Below are 15,780 nucleotides of genomic sequence, written 5' to 3'. Positions count from 1 at the left end.
ATGGTTCATGCCCTGAACAAACTGTGATATGTGTAACGGTGCAGCAGAGATCATTTTCAGCTTACATACGTCTAGTCTATCATGTTTAAAATAATGTGATTTGCTGTCCCTATGGACAAGTCATGACATGTATACACACTACAACACTGGCTAGCCACTAACACATGCAGGGCTTGTAAAATGCAGCTCCTATAAAGTGAATACACTTACACTAACTCCTATCAACTCAAGCATTGACCCTCACCAGATACAGCAGGTAAAATCCCACTATGAAAGTGTGACATTTACTTTACTGTTGTGCCATGTAAATTAAACTGGGCCTGTGTTCATCACAATACCCCCCTCGGTCTTTAGTTTATCAAGTTACAGATCAGGATAATTATACTGTACATGGAAACTCAAATTTCAGTTTCACTGGGACAAGTCTTTACCAGATATCAAAATGGTACTTAAAAGACAGCCTTTAGCTTGTTTGTCCCGCATCCATGTCTCTTCTACTGTTCACTGTAAGAGGATGTTACACAACCATACAGGCATTTGTTTCTATCAGAGTGGATATCAGGAGACAAAGAAAGAGAGAGGACTCTGGCTATTAGATGTGATCTCTGAGGAGATCACGTCAGTGTTACTGCTGGTCAACAAAGCACTGTTAAACCTCCTCCTCCTCACCGACTACAACTGGCCTGCACAGTAAGACATAATTAACCTCTATAGCTATAACTGATCTGAGCCCTTAAATAAACAAACCTCAGGCCTTAAAAGTGTTCATTGATTGTTGATTAATCAATATAAGTCATTACATATCGGTAAGTCAATCCTATTTTCACAAGACAATTAAAGGTTGTTGGAGTGAATTTTTATTTGTTGCATCAATTAATAGATATGATCAGCCGACAATAGTTCTCCCAGTCCTAGACCTTAGATTCAATACGATCCTGTCTACCAGATACCTAACCTCCAGTATATTCCTGTGTCAACCTACTGCATGTGGCCCTCCAGTCTGAAGGCTAAATGACATAACCTCAAGAAAAAGGGCTGTATCCATCTATCAGTAAATATAAAACGCAATGACATTTATTACAAACTACATCTTCTACAGTTATTGTCATCATTACAATAGTGAATTCCAGAATGTGATAGTAAGGTCCATAAAACAATGGGTCACAATTCTATCAGCGCTTTAATGAAAATAAACTCCTTTGTACAATTCAAAACAAATAAATACAACTATTCAACAAAAGCTCATCATCATGGCAACTTAAATTATAGTGAACGTACACTTTTGCTTGGGATGTACAATATTTGGTGACTGACAAACGATTAGAAGATGGTGACTGTTAATGGAAAATATAAATGGAGTTTGTCTCGGTTAATATTTCCTACTCAACTCGTTCCCCTTCTGCGTAGTTCCACAACACTGGGGAGAGTTTCCCAAAATGTGTGTAGCACCAAGATCATTGTTCCTCAAATTGCCTACCAATGGACTTAAAATGATCTTAACGCTACCAAGGTTTTAGGGAAAGTCATGTTTGTTTTGACAAAGATATATTTAACCATCATATATAAAAAAGAAAGAGATACACAAGGCTGATAAACACAGAATATAGCAGGAACTAATATACATCCTTTACACATATGGTATTTAATTGAAACAAGTCATTATTGTATTAGTAGACAGCATTATCATTAACTGTAGTGTTGAAGTCTGATCGATGGATTCACAAAATCTAAAACATATTGAGCCAAAAGGATTTTCTGTAGGTTGATGTGCTACAGAAATGAGAAATGTCTATCAGCAGTTTTGTCCGTAATTTTTTTTTACATAAGCAACTTATGTGAGAAGTTTAAATGAGGTGAACGGACAGTAACGAATGCATATGCATTTTTCATCCGTGTGTGGCCGCAGCCTCACTACCCATGATGGGTAGAAACAGCTGGGTGCCGTTCAATTCCAGTAAGGTTTGATAGAATGTGATTCTCTATAGTTTTAATGAAGGGCACCAACAATTTTTTGGTTATTTCACTGATTGATAATATATATTCTCTGCCACAGGCAAAATATTAGTTTACAGACCAATCACGTCATTGTGATAGAAGTCAAAATAACATACAGCAAAATAGCAAACAGATACAGTGGGGCAAAAAAGTATTTAGTCAGCCACCAATTGTGCAATTTCTCCCACTTAAAAAGATGAGAGAGGCCTGTAATTTTCATCATAGGTACACTTCAACTATGACAGACAAAATGAGAAAAAAAAATCCAGAAAATCACATTGTAGGATTTTTAATGAATTTATTTGCAAATTATGGTGGAAAATAAGTATTTGGTCACCTACAAACAAGCAAGATTTCTGGCTCTCACAGACCTGTAACTTCTTCTTTAAGGGGCTCCTCTGTCCTCCACTCGTTACCTGTATTAATGGCACCTGTTTGAACTTGTTATCAGTATAAAAGACACCTGTCCACAACCTCAAACAGTCACACTCCAAACTCCACTATGGCCAAGACCAAAGAGCTGTCAAAGGACACCAGAAACAAAATTGTAGACCTGCACCAGGCTGGGAAGCCTGAATCTGCAATAGGTAAGCAGCTTGGTTTGAAGAAATCAACTGTGGGAGCAATTATTAGGAAATGGAAGACATACAAGACCACTGATAATCTCCCTCGATCTGGGGCTCCATGCAAGATCTCACCCCGTGGGGTCAAAATGATCACAAGAACGGTGAGCAAAAATCCCAGAACCACACGGGGGGACCTAGTGAATGACCTGCAGAGAGCTGGGACCAAAGTAACAAAGCCTACCATCAGTAACACACTACGCCGCCAGGGACTCAAATCCTGCAGTGCCAGACGTGTCCCCCTGCTTAAGCCAGTACATGTCCAGGCCCGTCTGAAGTTTGCTAGAGAGCATTTTGATGATCCAGAAGAAGATTGGGAGAATGTCATATGGTCAGATGAAACCAAAATATAACTTTTTGGTAAAAACTCAACTCGTCGTGTTTGGAGGACAAAGAATGCTGAGTTGCATCCAAAGAACACCATACCTACTGTGAAGCATGGGGGTGGAAACATCATGCATTGGGGCTGTTTTTCTGCAAAGGGACCAGGACGACTGATCCGTGTAAAGGAAAGAAGGAATGGGGCCATGTATCGTGAGATTTTGAGTGAAAACCTCCTTCCATCAGCAAAGGCATTGAAGATGAAACGGGCCTCTCTCATCTTTTTAAGTGGGAGAACTTGCACAATTGGTGGCTGACTAAATACTTTTTTGCCCCACTGTATATGGACAGTGGAACCAGAGACACGAACATGTTGAGAATGGAGGTTGTTCACAACACATATCCACATCTTTGAAATGCACATAAAAATCCTATCAAATCTTTATAGACCACATGACCTGCGTATTTACATGCATGTGTTTTGTTATTATGCGTTTAGTTTTTGGAGATTTAAAACATTTTCCCCAGGTTGAGACTGCCCGGTGAGTTCTTAACTCTAAGGTTAGTATCTTTGAGGGTCTATTGCAGTCTTACTAATAAAATGTTGGGGTAAATGTTTTGAATTTTTTAAATGCTAGATTAGGAAAGCTGAAAGGTGTAAGCACTAACCTTCTTATAACAAACTCATTGTAACCTTGCTGTATACACATACATTATTAGCCAGTATGGTACTGTTTTTAACACTGATCTGGAGTTGCTGTTATTCTTAGATTTTATAAAGTGGTTATGGTTTGTAAAACGCTGTGTGTGTGTGTGTGTGTGTGTGTGTGTGTGTGTGTGTGTGTGTGTGTGTGTGTGTGTGTGTGTGTATGTATGTATGCATATATGTAAGTGACTAGTCTTGCCACAAGGATAGGGGTGAGCGCAGGACATCAGAAGTCTTCTGCCATGTCCTTCTGTCATACACCATCCCACATGGCAAGATCCTAAAGACACAGGCAACAAACCAAAGCTTCAGTTAAAGACACACTCCAGTCTCCTTTCACCTCATTAAATCACCAGTGGACAGGATGCAGCTCATCTCAATAGGTGGTAGAGGTGTGACGTTTTTTGACGTAGATGCAGAAAGTAAACAGCATAATGGGTAAATTTCCACAACAACTAAGAGTGTTGAAGCACGCAGCGAACCCGTGCAGATACTGTGTGTGACTGTGAGAGAGCAAAGTGTTACATCTCACGCGTCTCAATATCCTAGCCTATTCATTGATGACAGGCCCTGCTTTGCTGAAGTTGCGAGACATTGCAAGCCAAGAAATTGTGGGATACTGCATTCAATTGCGAGATACGGCTTTAAACTGCCGATAGATGGGCCTAGTGCATGGTTCTGACTGTCTGCCTGATGGCCGACCTACCTATACCGTGCCCCTCCCCTCTCTGTCCCTCACTAGCACGCTATGAAAGATGCAAGTGTTTGTGTTCTCAGAAGTAAGGCAAAAAAAAATCTGTCTCCTCCCTTCCAAAAAATATGATATATATTAGGAGTTGATTTCTTGCAGAATCAAATCTTGACACTCAACGGGGAGTCAACACTGGGAGACAGCACCACGTCATCGTCGTTAACAGTAAAAATAAATCGTTAAAAAGGTCAGTGAGGGGTGGACCTTTCCTCTTTTGTTCACTATTGCACCTCTAGTGTTCCTGAAGCAAGCAGGGAGGCCGATGACCTCACATCAGATCAACTCCTTGAAGTTTTCAGTTATCTCCCAAAAATTATATTTTGCTCAAAATATTGTTATTTTACCCTTAAGAGTGTGTACATTACCGTATAAAAAAACATTTTGTTTTCCAAAAGGAAAAGTTCCAAAATAGCTGGGGTGCATCTAACTTTTTACAAACAGCCCAAAAAAAGAGCATTGAATGATTTGATTTTACTTTATGAGATGACTTCTGAAAAAATAAATCTCATCATTTAAAAAAATAATTACAAGAACAAGCCAGTGTCTTCAGATAGTTTAGCTAATTACCGTGTGTCACTGCAGATCCACTGGCTGATGCTCTGACTGTTCCTCCCATTGCTCCTGTTGCTGCTCCTGGTCTCCTTTGGCAGTGCTGGTGTGCTGGTGTTTTGTGTGGGTGCACGTCTGGGTGCTTTGTGGTTCGGAAGGCCTGCCTCTCTTCAGAGTGTTGGACTGGGCAGACGAAGTGTGTGGGGGTGACTCTGCATTCAGTAGAGTTTAGATTAGTAATGTCTATTCATGTACATTTAATCATTCACTTTCTGTTATATACATTTCCTTGTCTAGCTGATGCATTCAAACTTTCAGAAACGAAAAGCCAATGTGTTGGAAGCTTCAAGTGATTCATTTACAAAATCATTTGCTTGTTTTTTTATTGAGCCAACTAAGCAGCAACTAAAACGTGAAAAATTCTGCTTTCTTGACCAGGACTTCCCTGGTTAATTAAAGGATGAATAAACATTTTAAAAAGACTACAAAACAAGAACTACACCTCCAAACATACCACAGGTGCTGCTACTGGCCTGAGAGTCGTCTGTCGGGGGAGGCTCCGCCTCTTCCTGAATGGTGGGCACAGATGCCAGGAGACCTGACAAACACACACAGACCGACGTAACGGCAATGTTACCATGGCAACACTGACTGGAAATAGCCTACATAAGGACCGACGCAGCATGAAAACACAAGGGAAAGTCATCCAATGTAAACTGAAAAACACTTTTTTTTTACCACTAGGAGGCTCTCTAGAGCCATAGAATAAACCAGGAGCTGTGCTTCATGAAACAGGATGCTACTCTGTGCTGTTAGAACTCAGACAGCCCCATCCATAAGACAGCAGTCAACAACATCAACATCAACAACATACTGCAGTACAATACCTACATCTGTGGTAGACGACCCTGTTCCTCGAGTGACGCTGGGATTGCAGGATATTGTCCCAGCAAGGCACACAATGATTGCCTCAATTTAGCACACCTTGTCTTCCAGGTCGGTTAAAACATGAAGTGCCAACCCCTGACCTGCATACATACAGCTATCTAGTCCCTGCAACGGGGACAACATGGATGTACGGTACTTCCGTTGTAACCATAATGCTTCTATTACATGATCAGTGAGATGACAGAATGGACAGACAACAGCAGCTCATGACATGAGTGCGTTGTTGGCAATAGGAACCATTCAGACTGTCCATCAGATTCCAACATAACAGCTCTTAGAGAAATGACACATGGTGGAGCTGGGGGCCATTAAATGACGACCCATAAGAGGCAAATTGCTGCAGTATCTCAGCAGGAACTGTGAGAGAGCCAGGATGTGGTTTCAGATGAGAGAGCCCCTTTCAGACCATATGAAAAGAAACCAAACCATGGTCGTGACTCATGTTCAATAGGGCAAACCACAGCGAAACGGTTTGCAACGGAGAACAAAAGTCTGTGGCGTTATTGGACAAAAACTCTCCCCACTGAACACGACCACTGTAACCAACATCAGATGTCTCCTTTAATGAGGACGGCTGAGGTGGACTTTTTCTATCGCTGCTGTCTTCAGATCTTGATCCTAGGTTTTTATTGTAAATAACTATGTTCTTAACTTGTTCACCTGTATAAATCAAGGTTAAATAATATAAAAGTTAAAGACTCACTGAGGCCTCTGTAGTGGGAGAGTTGCTGGTAGACCTGCTTCATTCTCTCTATGTTGAGCCTGCTGCCCTCTGTGTGGTTGATCATGGGCTTGGGGTAGTCTACTCCCACGATGCAGTTGGCTGCCTTCTGGACAGACTCTGGGGCTCTCCACGGCTCATAGATGTATCGGTTGGGATAGTCCTTCAACTTAGGAATGTAGCGCCTAGAAGATAGACAATCACAGATGTTTGAGACATTCATTGTTATTATTTATGCCATTGAATTACATATAGAACTGATTCATATGATCTCTATGCAGTTTATTCAATTGATTCCATTGGTTGTTTATTCTATTGATTTATGTATTTTGTACTTGAAAAAGAGCACCACAAACTGGTCTTTCGAGCCGGATGGGTGCAATTGGCTGGGACATGACCAGTAGAAACAGCATGCAGCATGCCACAGACGAGGCACACACGCTGGCAAGAGGAGGACTGGGAAGTCCAGCAGACTGGGGCCATGGAGAGGTTTTACCTGTTCCCCAACAGGAAGGAGCGGGTCAGACGCCAGTTGGTAGCATACCAGAACTACTTCAGGGAGACAATGGCACTACGCAGGCTCTGAAGACCTGCAGCAACAGTCCTGAGTCCGGTTCGTGCCCAGCAGCCGGAACCAAACCAGCCTCCACGGCTCCAGCCCTAGAGCCAGCCGAGCATTTGCCAGAGCTGCACCCAGTCTTGCAGTCCAACGCGCTCCGGCCAGCCAACCCGACGCGACGCCAGTGGTGCAGCCAGACCAGCGACTGCCACAGAGGCTCAAGTCATTTCAGCATCTGGCCAAGCTCCATTCCACACTCCAGCCGGTGACACCACGAGCGACACCACGAGCAGCACCGGAGCCAGACGAGCTGTTGCCAGTGCTGAAGCCTGACCAGCAGCTGCCAGCACTCTGGCATGCTCCACCTCCGCCGGTGCCTGAGCTGGCACCCCAACAGAAACCCCAGCCAGAGTGTCACCTGGACCAGCCATCACCGGACTCAACTCCGGTTCAGGTATCTACTGTTAACAGAAAATGACCAGTTTAACAACATTTACTTCCCCGTCTTTCCACAGTACACAGTCGCCATCACACTCAGGCCAAGTCCATCTCCAGTGAGACTCCTGCACAGGCGTACTAATAACAGAGTGATAGCACAGCAATAACAGAAATATAAGGATACTTAAAACATGAACTTAATAATCTCCCACTTTTCTTTAAAGACAAATAAAACATCAACAAAATAATTAAATGTCCAAGTATTATTCAAGATCCCCATTACAGAATGGGTTGTGTGACAAAGTCACGCAGCGGTCTAAGGCACTGCATCTCAGTGCTAGAGGAGTCATTGCAGATCCTGGTTTGATCCCGGGCTGTATCACACCCGGACGTGATCTGGAGTCCCACAGGGCAATGCACAAGTGGCCCAGTGTCGTCCGGGTTAGGGGAGGCCGGGGTAGGCCGTCATTGTAAATAAAAATGTGTTCTTAACTGATTTGCCTAGTTAAATAAAGGTTAAAAATGTTTTGGTAGGTTTGTGTCCGTTAATGTGTCCTTTGTCATTTTCAGTAGGAGGCCGATTCTCAGCAACAGCCCCTCCATCTTGTTGATAATTTACTGTCTGCCGTCCTGAGTGATGGACCCTGACAATGGTGCCTCTGTGCCTCACAAATATCACCACACCATCTTGGCCAATGACTACTCCCGGTCCTTTCCACTCTTGACAGTCAACTCGTTTGTATTACACTTTGTTTCCAGTCTCGTACATCTCATCGGTGGGTTGTTTACGCAGAGCCCTGAGAATTCTCTGAACACTCTGCTTCAGTGAACGCTTTTCTCGCTGCATGTTGTGCTGAAAGGTGCTGTCCCACTCATGCACTCACACTGGTCCCTTCTCGTGCTGGTGACTTGTCAACCAGTACAGAGGGAAGATTAGGGTTCTGCCCCAACAATAGTTGCTATGGGCTGTAACTATGAACATTGTGCATTGAGTTTTTTGCCATCAAAGCCCAATTTAGGGCTGTTTTCCAGTCACATCCATTGTCTTGCTTCACTTTCAGTGTTTGATTGTGTCTCTCCAGAAGTCCATTGCTCCATGGACTGTATGAAGCAGTTGTCTTTACGTCCATGTTTAATTTCTCTGCCATTTCTCTTATTTCATTATTATTGAATTATATTCCATCGTCACTGTACAATTTCTGGGGCGGGCCATTCAAACTTAACCAGGAATAAATGAAGTGCTTGACGATGTCACTGGGTTTCTTTGTATTTACAATGCTTCCAGCGCTGAAGCATGTGAAGTGGTGGATTATGTGAAGGTACCACACACTTGGTCCTAACTCATGTAGATCTACAGCCACTGTTTCATTGTACTTGGACGCCAGTGGCAAACCAACAGCTGGTCTGGGCTTAGGTTTGCTGTATTTCTGACATGTCTCACAACTGTTAACCATCTGCTGTAGAATGGAAATACTCATCGTCCTTATTCCCAGAACTGCTGAGTCATTTCAGAAGTCTGTCAACTGTAGCATGACCAAACTGTTTGTGAAGTTAACAATACTTTGAGTTTTTCCTCTCTTCCTCTCGCTGTGTTCAGAATCTCCATGTGCTCTGTGTCAGTCAGAATATTTTTTTTACATGGACTGTGTGATGTCTTTGTCTAAAATGTTTACACAATAGTGGCCTGAGGTAGTAAGTTCAAGGGTCAATGGCAGTGATGTTTTAAACAACCATGGCATTTTTTTTTCTTCTAGTACAGCCCCTGCCTTCTTGAGGGAAGCTTTGCTTAATAGTAAGGGGATATCTGTAGGGACCACCTCTGTTTCAATGTGACTCTTAGTCTGACCAATGTTTGCTGGAATCTTAACTCTCTTGGTAGAATGGACGACTCTCCCATCTCCAAATGTGAAATATCTGTTGCTTGGTGTGTCAATCATATTTTGTACTTATTTTATATTTAATTCACTGACATAACTATCAAGACATGTTGCACCACACACTGTGCGTGTACATGCAGTATCAATTACAGCAGATCCTAAGGATTCAACTAGAAAGATCTCAGTATCAGATTGGCTCTCTCTCTGTGTTTACATGTTCCTCTGTTAGTTTAACTTGTTCATTTTTATGAGGACAGTCTTTAACCCAAAGGTAAGTGCTTTCACAAATACTGCATTCTAATCTCCTTCCACGCCTGTCCAGTGGATTTGTGATGGGCAAATGCTTAGATCAAAGTTCCCATTCCGTTTTCCTTGTTCAAATCCTCAACGTATATTTCCAGTGCTGCATCTCTCGCTCTTCCCTCGAGCGATAATACCACCGCAAGTGTTTGCTTTTTCTTATATAATATACACTTAAAACATTAACTTAACACCTACTACATCTGCTGCCCTTGCAGATATGCTTGACCTGGGCCCATCGCCAGACCCAGCCCTGAATCCAATGCCCGGCACTGTCCAGGAACCACCGGCTGACCAGGTTCCAGTCCTGGGTCCACAGGCAGACACCTTGCACAGCCAGACCCACAACCAGCACTGGTTCTGACGCTCAATCCTGCCGTCAGCCATTAGTGCTCATATCAATGTGTTCTGATATATGCCGTGTCTTTATTGTCCCTGTATGAGCCTCTATGGATCAATAGAGTTTAATTATTCATCACGGACCAATCACTGTCCTCTGTCCAAAGCCCACAGGTTAGTGTGTGTACCTGATGTAATGTGTGTGTGTGTGTCTGACGTAGTGTGTGTGTGAGACGTAGTGTGTGTGTGAGATGTAGTGTGTGTGTGTACCTGATGTAGTCTCCGCTGGGGTCTGTCCTCCTTCCGAAGCCCACAGGGCAGTAACAGTGGAAGAACTGCTGGAAGAAGGCACTGCAGGATAGCCACATCCAGCTGCCTGCGTTCACACTCCAGTCTGCATCCAGGAGCAGGTCCTCAAACACCTGACAGGCAGAACCAACCAGCACAGAATACAGTTAGATACCAGTGAAGCGGCACCACTACTGTCTCACGTACGTCTTGATGCTTTGTATATACAGTAAATACCCACGCTTTCCTTGTCAATGTAAACCCCCAATGCTTTTGTGTGTGTAAATGTCCATGTATTTCTGTTATTGGCCTGCTTTATGGAAGTACTAAGGTAAAGTAAACACTGTGTGTGTGTTGACATTCTGTATTCAGTAAAAGCTCTAACACCTTGATAAAGGACTAGAGAAAAGCCCCAGCGTTACATGATAATACACTGACAGGCTGTGGCTTATCCACAGCCTGGCAGGTTGCCTAGTGGTTAGAGAGTTGGACAAGTAATCGAAAAGGTTGCAAGATTGAATCCCCGAGTTGACAAGGTAAATATTGTTCTGCCCCTGAACAAGGCAATTAACCCACTGTTCCTAGGCCGTCATTGAAAATAAGAATTTGTTCTTAACTTACTTGCCTAGTTAAATTACGGTTAAAATACATAAAAAAATGAATCCCAGAACTACCTACGCCAGGGCTCTCCAACCCTGTTCCTGGAGAGCTACCATCCTGTAGGTTCACTCCAATCCTAATCTAGCACACCTGATTCTAATAATTAGCTGGTTGATAAGCTGAACCAGGTTAGTTACAACTGGGGTTGGAGCGAAAACATACAGGAAGGTAGCTCTCCAGGAACAGGGTTGGACACCCCTGCCCAGATCTACCAACGCTGATGACAAGCTCTATAGGTTACTACTGCTACATGTCCTCCTAAAATACTAACGCTTCTCCACAACCCTTGTTGTGGTATGGTCGTGCATGTTGGGTGACACTGGTTCTTTCTCAATTACTTTCTTTGATTCCTCTCAAAGCCCATTGCAGGAGAAGGTCAGAGTGGAGACCTTTGATCTTATCCTCCAATGCATTTGAGAAGGAAAGGGACTGAAGACGCGAGCAAATGAGGAAAGATTAATCGAGAAAAAGTTAACGTAAACGACTGGAGAGGGAAGGGAATCTAACCTACCCTCATGCCACTCTCCCAGCTTATCCACAGGTCTCCCCGAGTCAGGAAGCAGGCCACAGCGTGTCTGGCCAGGTGGTGGATCCAGCCCTCCTGCCTCAGCTGGGTCATGATAGCGTCAATCCAGGGGAAGCCTGTGCTCCCCTCTGCCCACTTGGCCAGGGCCTCAGGGTTATGGTCCCAGGGGATCTGAACACAGATGGGGTTGCCCTCCATCCGGTCGAAGTTAGGGTTGTTGGTTCCCGCTGCATAGAAGAATTCTCTCCACAGGAGCTGGCCGAATAAAGAGAGCGGGGGACTGCAATTCTTCCGCAACTGAGTGGGAGGGATGGATAGAGAAATACCTATCAAAATCACTTCTTACATCAGCAGTTGTGCTTTACTGTAACCCAGCCTATACCACAGAGCACGCAGAAACAAAATGTTATTTTACAATTACATGATCAAACAGCTTCTTTATCCCATTCCAAACAGCAACATGTATTCTTGTAAAAAAAAAGAAAGATCTCTATTGTGGTGATCAAAGGTCTCGGTACCTTCATGTAGAGTTCCCTCAGGTTGTAGTAGAAGACTCGACATGATAAGCATCCAAAGCGTAGATAGGGGCTGAGGCCCGTGGGACTGGCGATCAGCGAACACATGTTGATCCTGGCTCGCTCAAAGCTAGCTACCCAGGCTTTTCTGTCTAAGTGTTTGTTGAGTCTCTCTAGTGCTTCAGACTCCCCTCCCTTCCACACCGCAGGGTCCAGGCCTTGAGTCTTGAATCCTGGAGAACAGAACAGTCAGATACCATGTGCATTGTGACGACATTTAGCCTCACACACAGTACATGGTGATTAACAGGATGTTACAGTTCTGGAGAACCCAATGGTGTAAATACATTAGCAACAAGAACTATTATACTGGACAAACACACAATTGTTTTAACATGTGAAAAAATATATATACACTACCGGTCAAAAGTTTTAGAACACCTACTCATTCAAGGGTTTTTCTTTATTTTGACTATTTTCTACATTGTAGAATAATAGCGAAGACATCAACACTATGAAATAACACATATGGAATCACGTAACAATAAAAAAAATGCTTTAAAAAACCCAATTCAAATACATTTTATATTTGAGATTCTTCAAGGTAGCCACCCTTTGCCTTGATGACAACTTTGCACACTCTTGGCATTCTCTCAACCAGCTTCACCTGGAATGCTTTTCCAACAGTCTTGAAGGAGTTCCCACATATGCTGAGTTGGCTGCTTTTCTTTCACTCTGCGATCCGACTCATCCCAAACCATCTCAATTTGGTTGAGGTCAGGGAATTGTGGAGGCCAGGTCATCTGATGCAGGCCTCCACTCTCCTTCTTGGTCAAATAGCCCTTACAAAGCCTGGGAGGTGTGTTGGGTCATTGTCCACTTGAAAAACAAATGATAGTCCCACTAAGCGCAAACCACATGGGATGGCGTATCATTGCAGAATGCTGTGGTTGCCATGCTGGTTAAGTGTGCCTTGAATTCTAAATAAAATCACAGATCGTGTCACCAGCAAAGCACCGCCACACCATAACACCTCCTCCTCCTCCATGCTTTACGGTGGGAAAATCCACATGCAGAGATCATTCGTTCACCCACACTCAGTCTCACAAAGGTAAGGCGGTTGGAATCTCACATTTGGTCTCCAGATCAAAAGGACAAATTTCCACTGGTCTAATGTCCATTGCTCTTGTTTCTTGGCCTAAGCAAGTCTCTTCTTCTTATTGGTGTCCTTTAGTAGTTGCTTCCTTGCAGCAATTCGACCATGAAGGCCTGATTCACGCAGTCTCCTCTGAACAGTTGATGTTGAGATGTGTCTGTTACTTGAACTCTGTGAAGCATTTATTTGGGCTGCAATTTCTGAGGCTGTTAACTCTAATGAACTTATGCTCTGCAGCAGAGGTAACTCTGGGTCGTCCATTCCTGTGGCAGTACTCTTCAGAGCCAGTTTCATCATAGTGCTTGATGGTTTTTGCGACTGCACTTGAAGAAACTTTCAAAGTACTTGAAATGTTCCGTATTGACTGACCTTCATGTCTTCAAAGTAATGATGGACTGTTGTTTCTCTTTGCTTATTTTAGCTGTTCTTTCCATAATATGGACGTGGTCTTTTACCAAATAGGGCTATCTTCTGAGAGAACAGTCTATGGCGTGGGTGATAATAATTTTCAAGCCCTGCCACATCCGACGAGCGTCAGAGTCGGTGTAGTAGGATTCAATCCTAATCCTATATTGACGCTTTGCTTGTTTGATGGTTTGTCCTTGAAAGTGGCAGCTCTAGCCTTTAGCTCAATGCGGATGCGGATGTAGTAAAAAATAAAGAAAAACCCTTGAATTAGTATGTGTTCTAAAACTTTTGACCGGTAGTGTATATGGTACACCCAAGTCAAAATCACAATCCATAATTGAATGTCATTCTCTTACAAGGTCTGGATGGAGTCTATGCTGGGTTACTGTAAATGCAGTGATTGCTGATACCAAAGGAGTATTAAAATACATCTGATTGATTGACTGATTAATTGATTACCAAGCTCTTCCAGAGAGGGGACACTGTAGTGTTCGTCGTGGTTATCAGCGATCTTCGTCCGACAACTGCCCATCTGTTCTTGTGTGATGGTGGGCAGGGGTTTCATAGGCAGCTCTAGCCTGTTCACTAAGGCCTGGAACCTCTTGAAGGTCAGCGGAGGACTGCCGTTGTTCATCTCAACGATCCTGATAACAGTAGAAACATGAAGGATAGTGAGATTAAAACATATTGAGATACGGGACCGTATTCATAAAGCATCTCAGAGTAGGAATGCTGATCTAGGATTAGGTCCTCACCCTGCCCCTGTTATCTTATTCATTATGATATAAAAAGGCAAAACTGATCGTAGATCAGCACTTCTAAAATCAGACGTTTTGTGAATACCAGGCCCGAGGTAACTTTGTTGAAATGTCCATTATAATACTGCTGTGGTGAAGTGATGCTGTTGAGGAAAACGCACGGGTGATTCTTGACCGCGAGTGGAGGGCAGTTGTTCATCTCAATGATCCTGAAGATGATGGTGTAAATGCAGAGGTAGAAATTATGAAAATGTCATTTCAGGATTAAAACAGAGCATTATTTGTTGAAAGGCCAATTGATACTGATGTGGTGATCTTTGCACGTCAGCAAACTGGTTGTGTAAATTAACTGGCCGGTACATAATTTCTCAGCACAATTCAAAACAATCAATACAGTTGTACTTTTCAGTCGACATGATGTAGTTTTGACATTCTGTACCATCTAAAAACCTACAGTATAAATGATTGATAGTCAACATAATAATGGTACTGGATTGGATCATAGTTATCAAGTTGTTATTCATCTTTTCCATTACCTCATATACCCCTGATATACATAAAGTACTTAAACGTATTTAAAAAATAATAATCTGGCAACATCTTGACTCATAACAGAGCAAAGCATTGTTGGTGAGATTGGCTCAAACACATCAAGGAAAGAAATTCCACAAATTAATTTTTAACAAGGCACACCTGTTAATTGAAATGCATTCCAGGTGACTACCTCATGAAGCTAGTTGCGAAGAATGCCAAGAGTGTGCAAAGCTGTCATCAAGGTAAAGGGTGGCTAATTTCAAGAATCTCAAATAAAATATATTTTGATTTGTTTTACACTTTTTTGGTTAGTACATGATTCTATATGTGTTATTTCATAGTTGAGGTCTTCACTATTATTCTACAATGTAGAAAACAGTAAACAAAGAAAAATCCTTGAATGAGTAGGTGTGTCCAAACTTTTGACTGGTACTGTAGTTATCCCCCAACCATGGCCTGATTATGTTACAGCGTGAATCTTATAAAATAGGTCCCATCTTACGCAACGCTCACATATATTGGCGCCGTTTGGGCCCTTTTAGGTATTCTTATTGGATCAACTCATATTGTGGGCTGGGCCGAGCAGGCGTCAGGAGCCCACATGTGTCTCCAGCAGCAATGTGGTTGCGATGGCAGAGCACTGCCACCCCACCTGTCCGCCACGCACATGTCTGCCACAGTGACTGCCTCCCTGCTCAGCCATTTCCTCCTCCCACTGACTTGAGCCTGCACATGTTGTGTGGTGTGACAGTCAGTTACATTAACCCACCACTAGGAAGCATCACTAAACTATGGGATTCTATGGGAC

The 15,780-nt window shown here is 43.0% G+C and overlaps 1 protein-coding gene across 3 annotated transcripts in view; it reads right to left on the bottom strand.

Annotated features, from left to right (window-relative positions):
- cry2 (cryptochrome circadian regulator 2) overlaps nucleotides 1–15,780 on the bottom strand; it is a 42,684-nt gene that overhangs the window by 10,709 nt on the left and 16,195 nt on the right. For 2 of the 3 annotated variants that reach the window (XM_039017663.1, XM_039017664.1), the window contains exons 4-10: nucleotides 14,140–14,324; nucleotides 12,120–12,349; nucleotides 11,587–11,898; nucleotides 10,398–10,549; nucleotides 6,597–6,799; nucleotides 5,460–5,543; nucleotides 4,964–5,157 (exon numbers count right to left, since the gene is read on the bottom strand). In XM_039017663.1, coding sequence (XP_038873591.1) covers nucleotides 4,970–5,157; nucleotides 5,460–5,543; nucleotides 6,597–6,799; nucleotides 10,398–10,549; nucleotides 11,587–11,898; nucleotides 12,120–12,349; nucleotides 14,140–14,324 — 1,354 coding nt within the window. In that variant the 3' untranslated portion in view covers nucleotides 4,964–4,969. Of the gene's footprint in view, nucleotides 1–3,233; nucleotides 3,926–4,963; nucleotides 5,158–5,459; nucleotides 5,544–6,596; nucleotides 6,800–10,397; nucleotides 10,550–11,586; nucleotides 11,899–12,119; nucleotides 12,350–14,139; nucleotides 14,325–15,780 lie in introns of those variants that run through there. The other variant, XM_039017662.1, reaches the window with a different exon arrangement.

The sequence above is a fragment of the Salvelinus namaycush genome, chromosome 21 (genome assembly GCF_016432855.1).
Source record: "Salvelinus namaycush isolate Seneca chromosome 21, SaNama_1.0, whole genome shotgun sequence".
NCBI lineage: Eukaryota > Metazoa > Chordata > Actinopteri > Salmoniformes > Salmonidae > Salvelinus > Salvelinus namaycush.
This window is presented reverse-complemented; position numbering and strand designations above follow the sequence as displayed.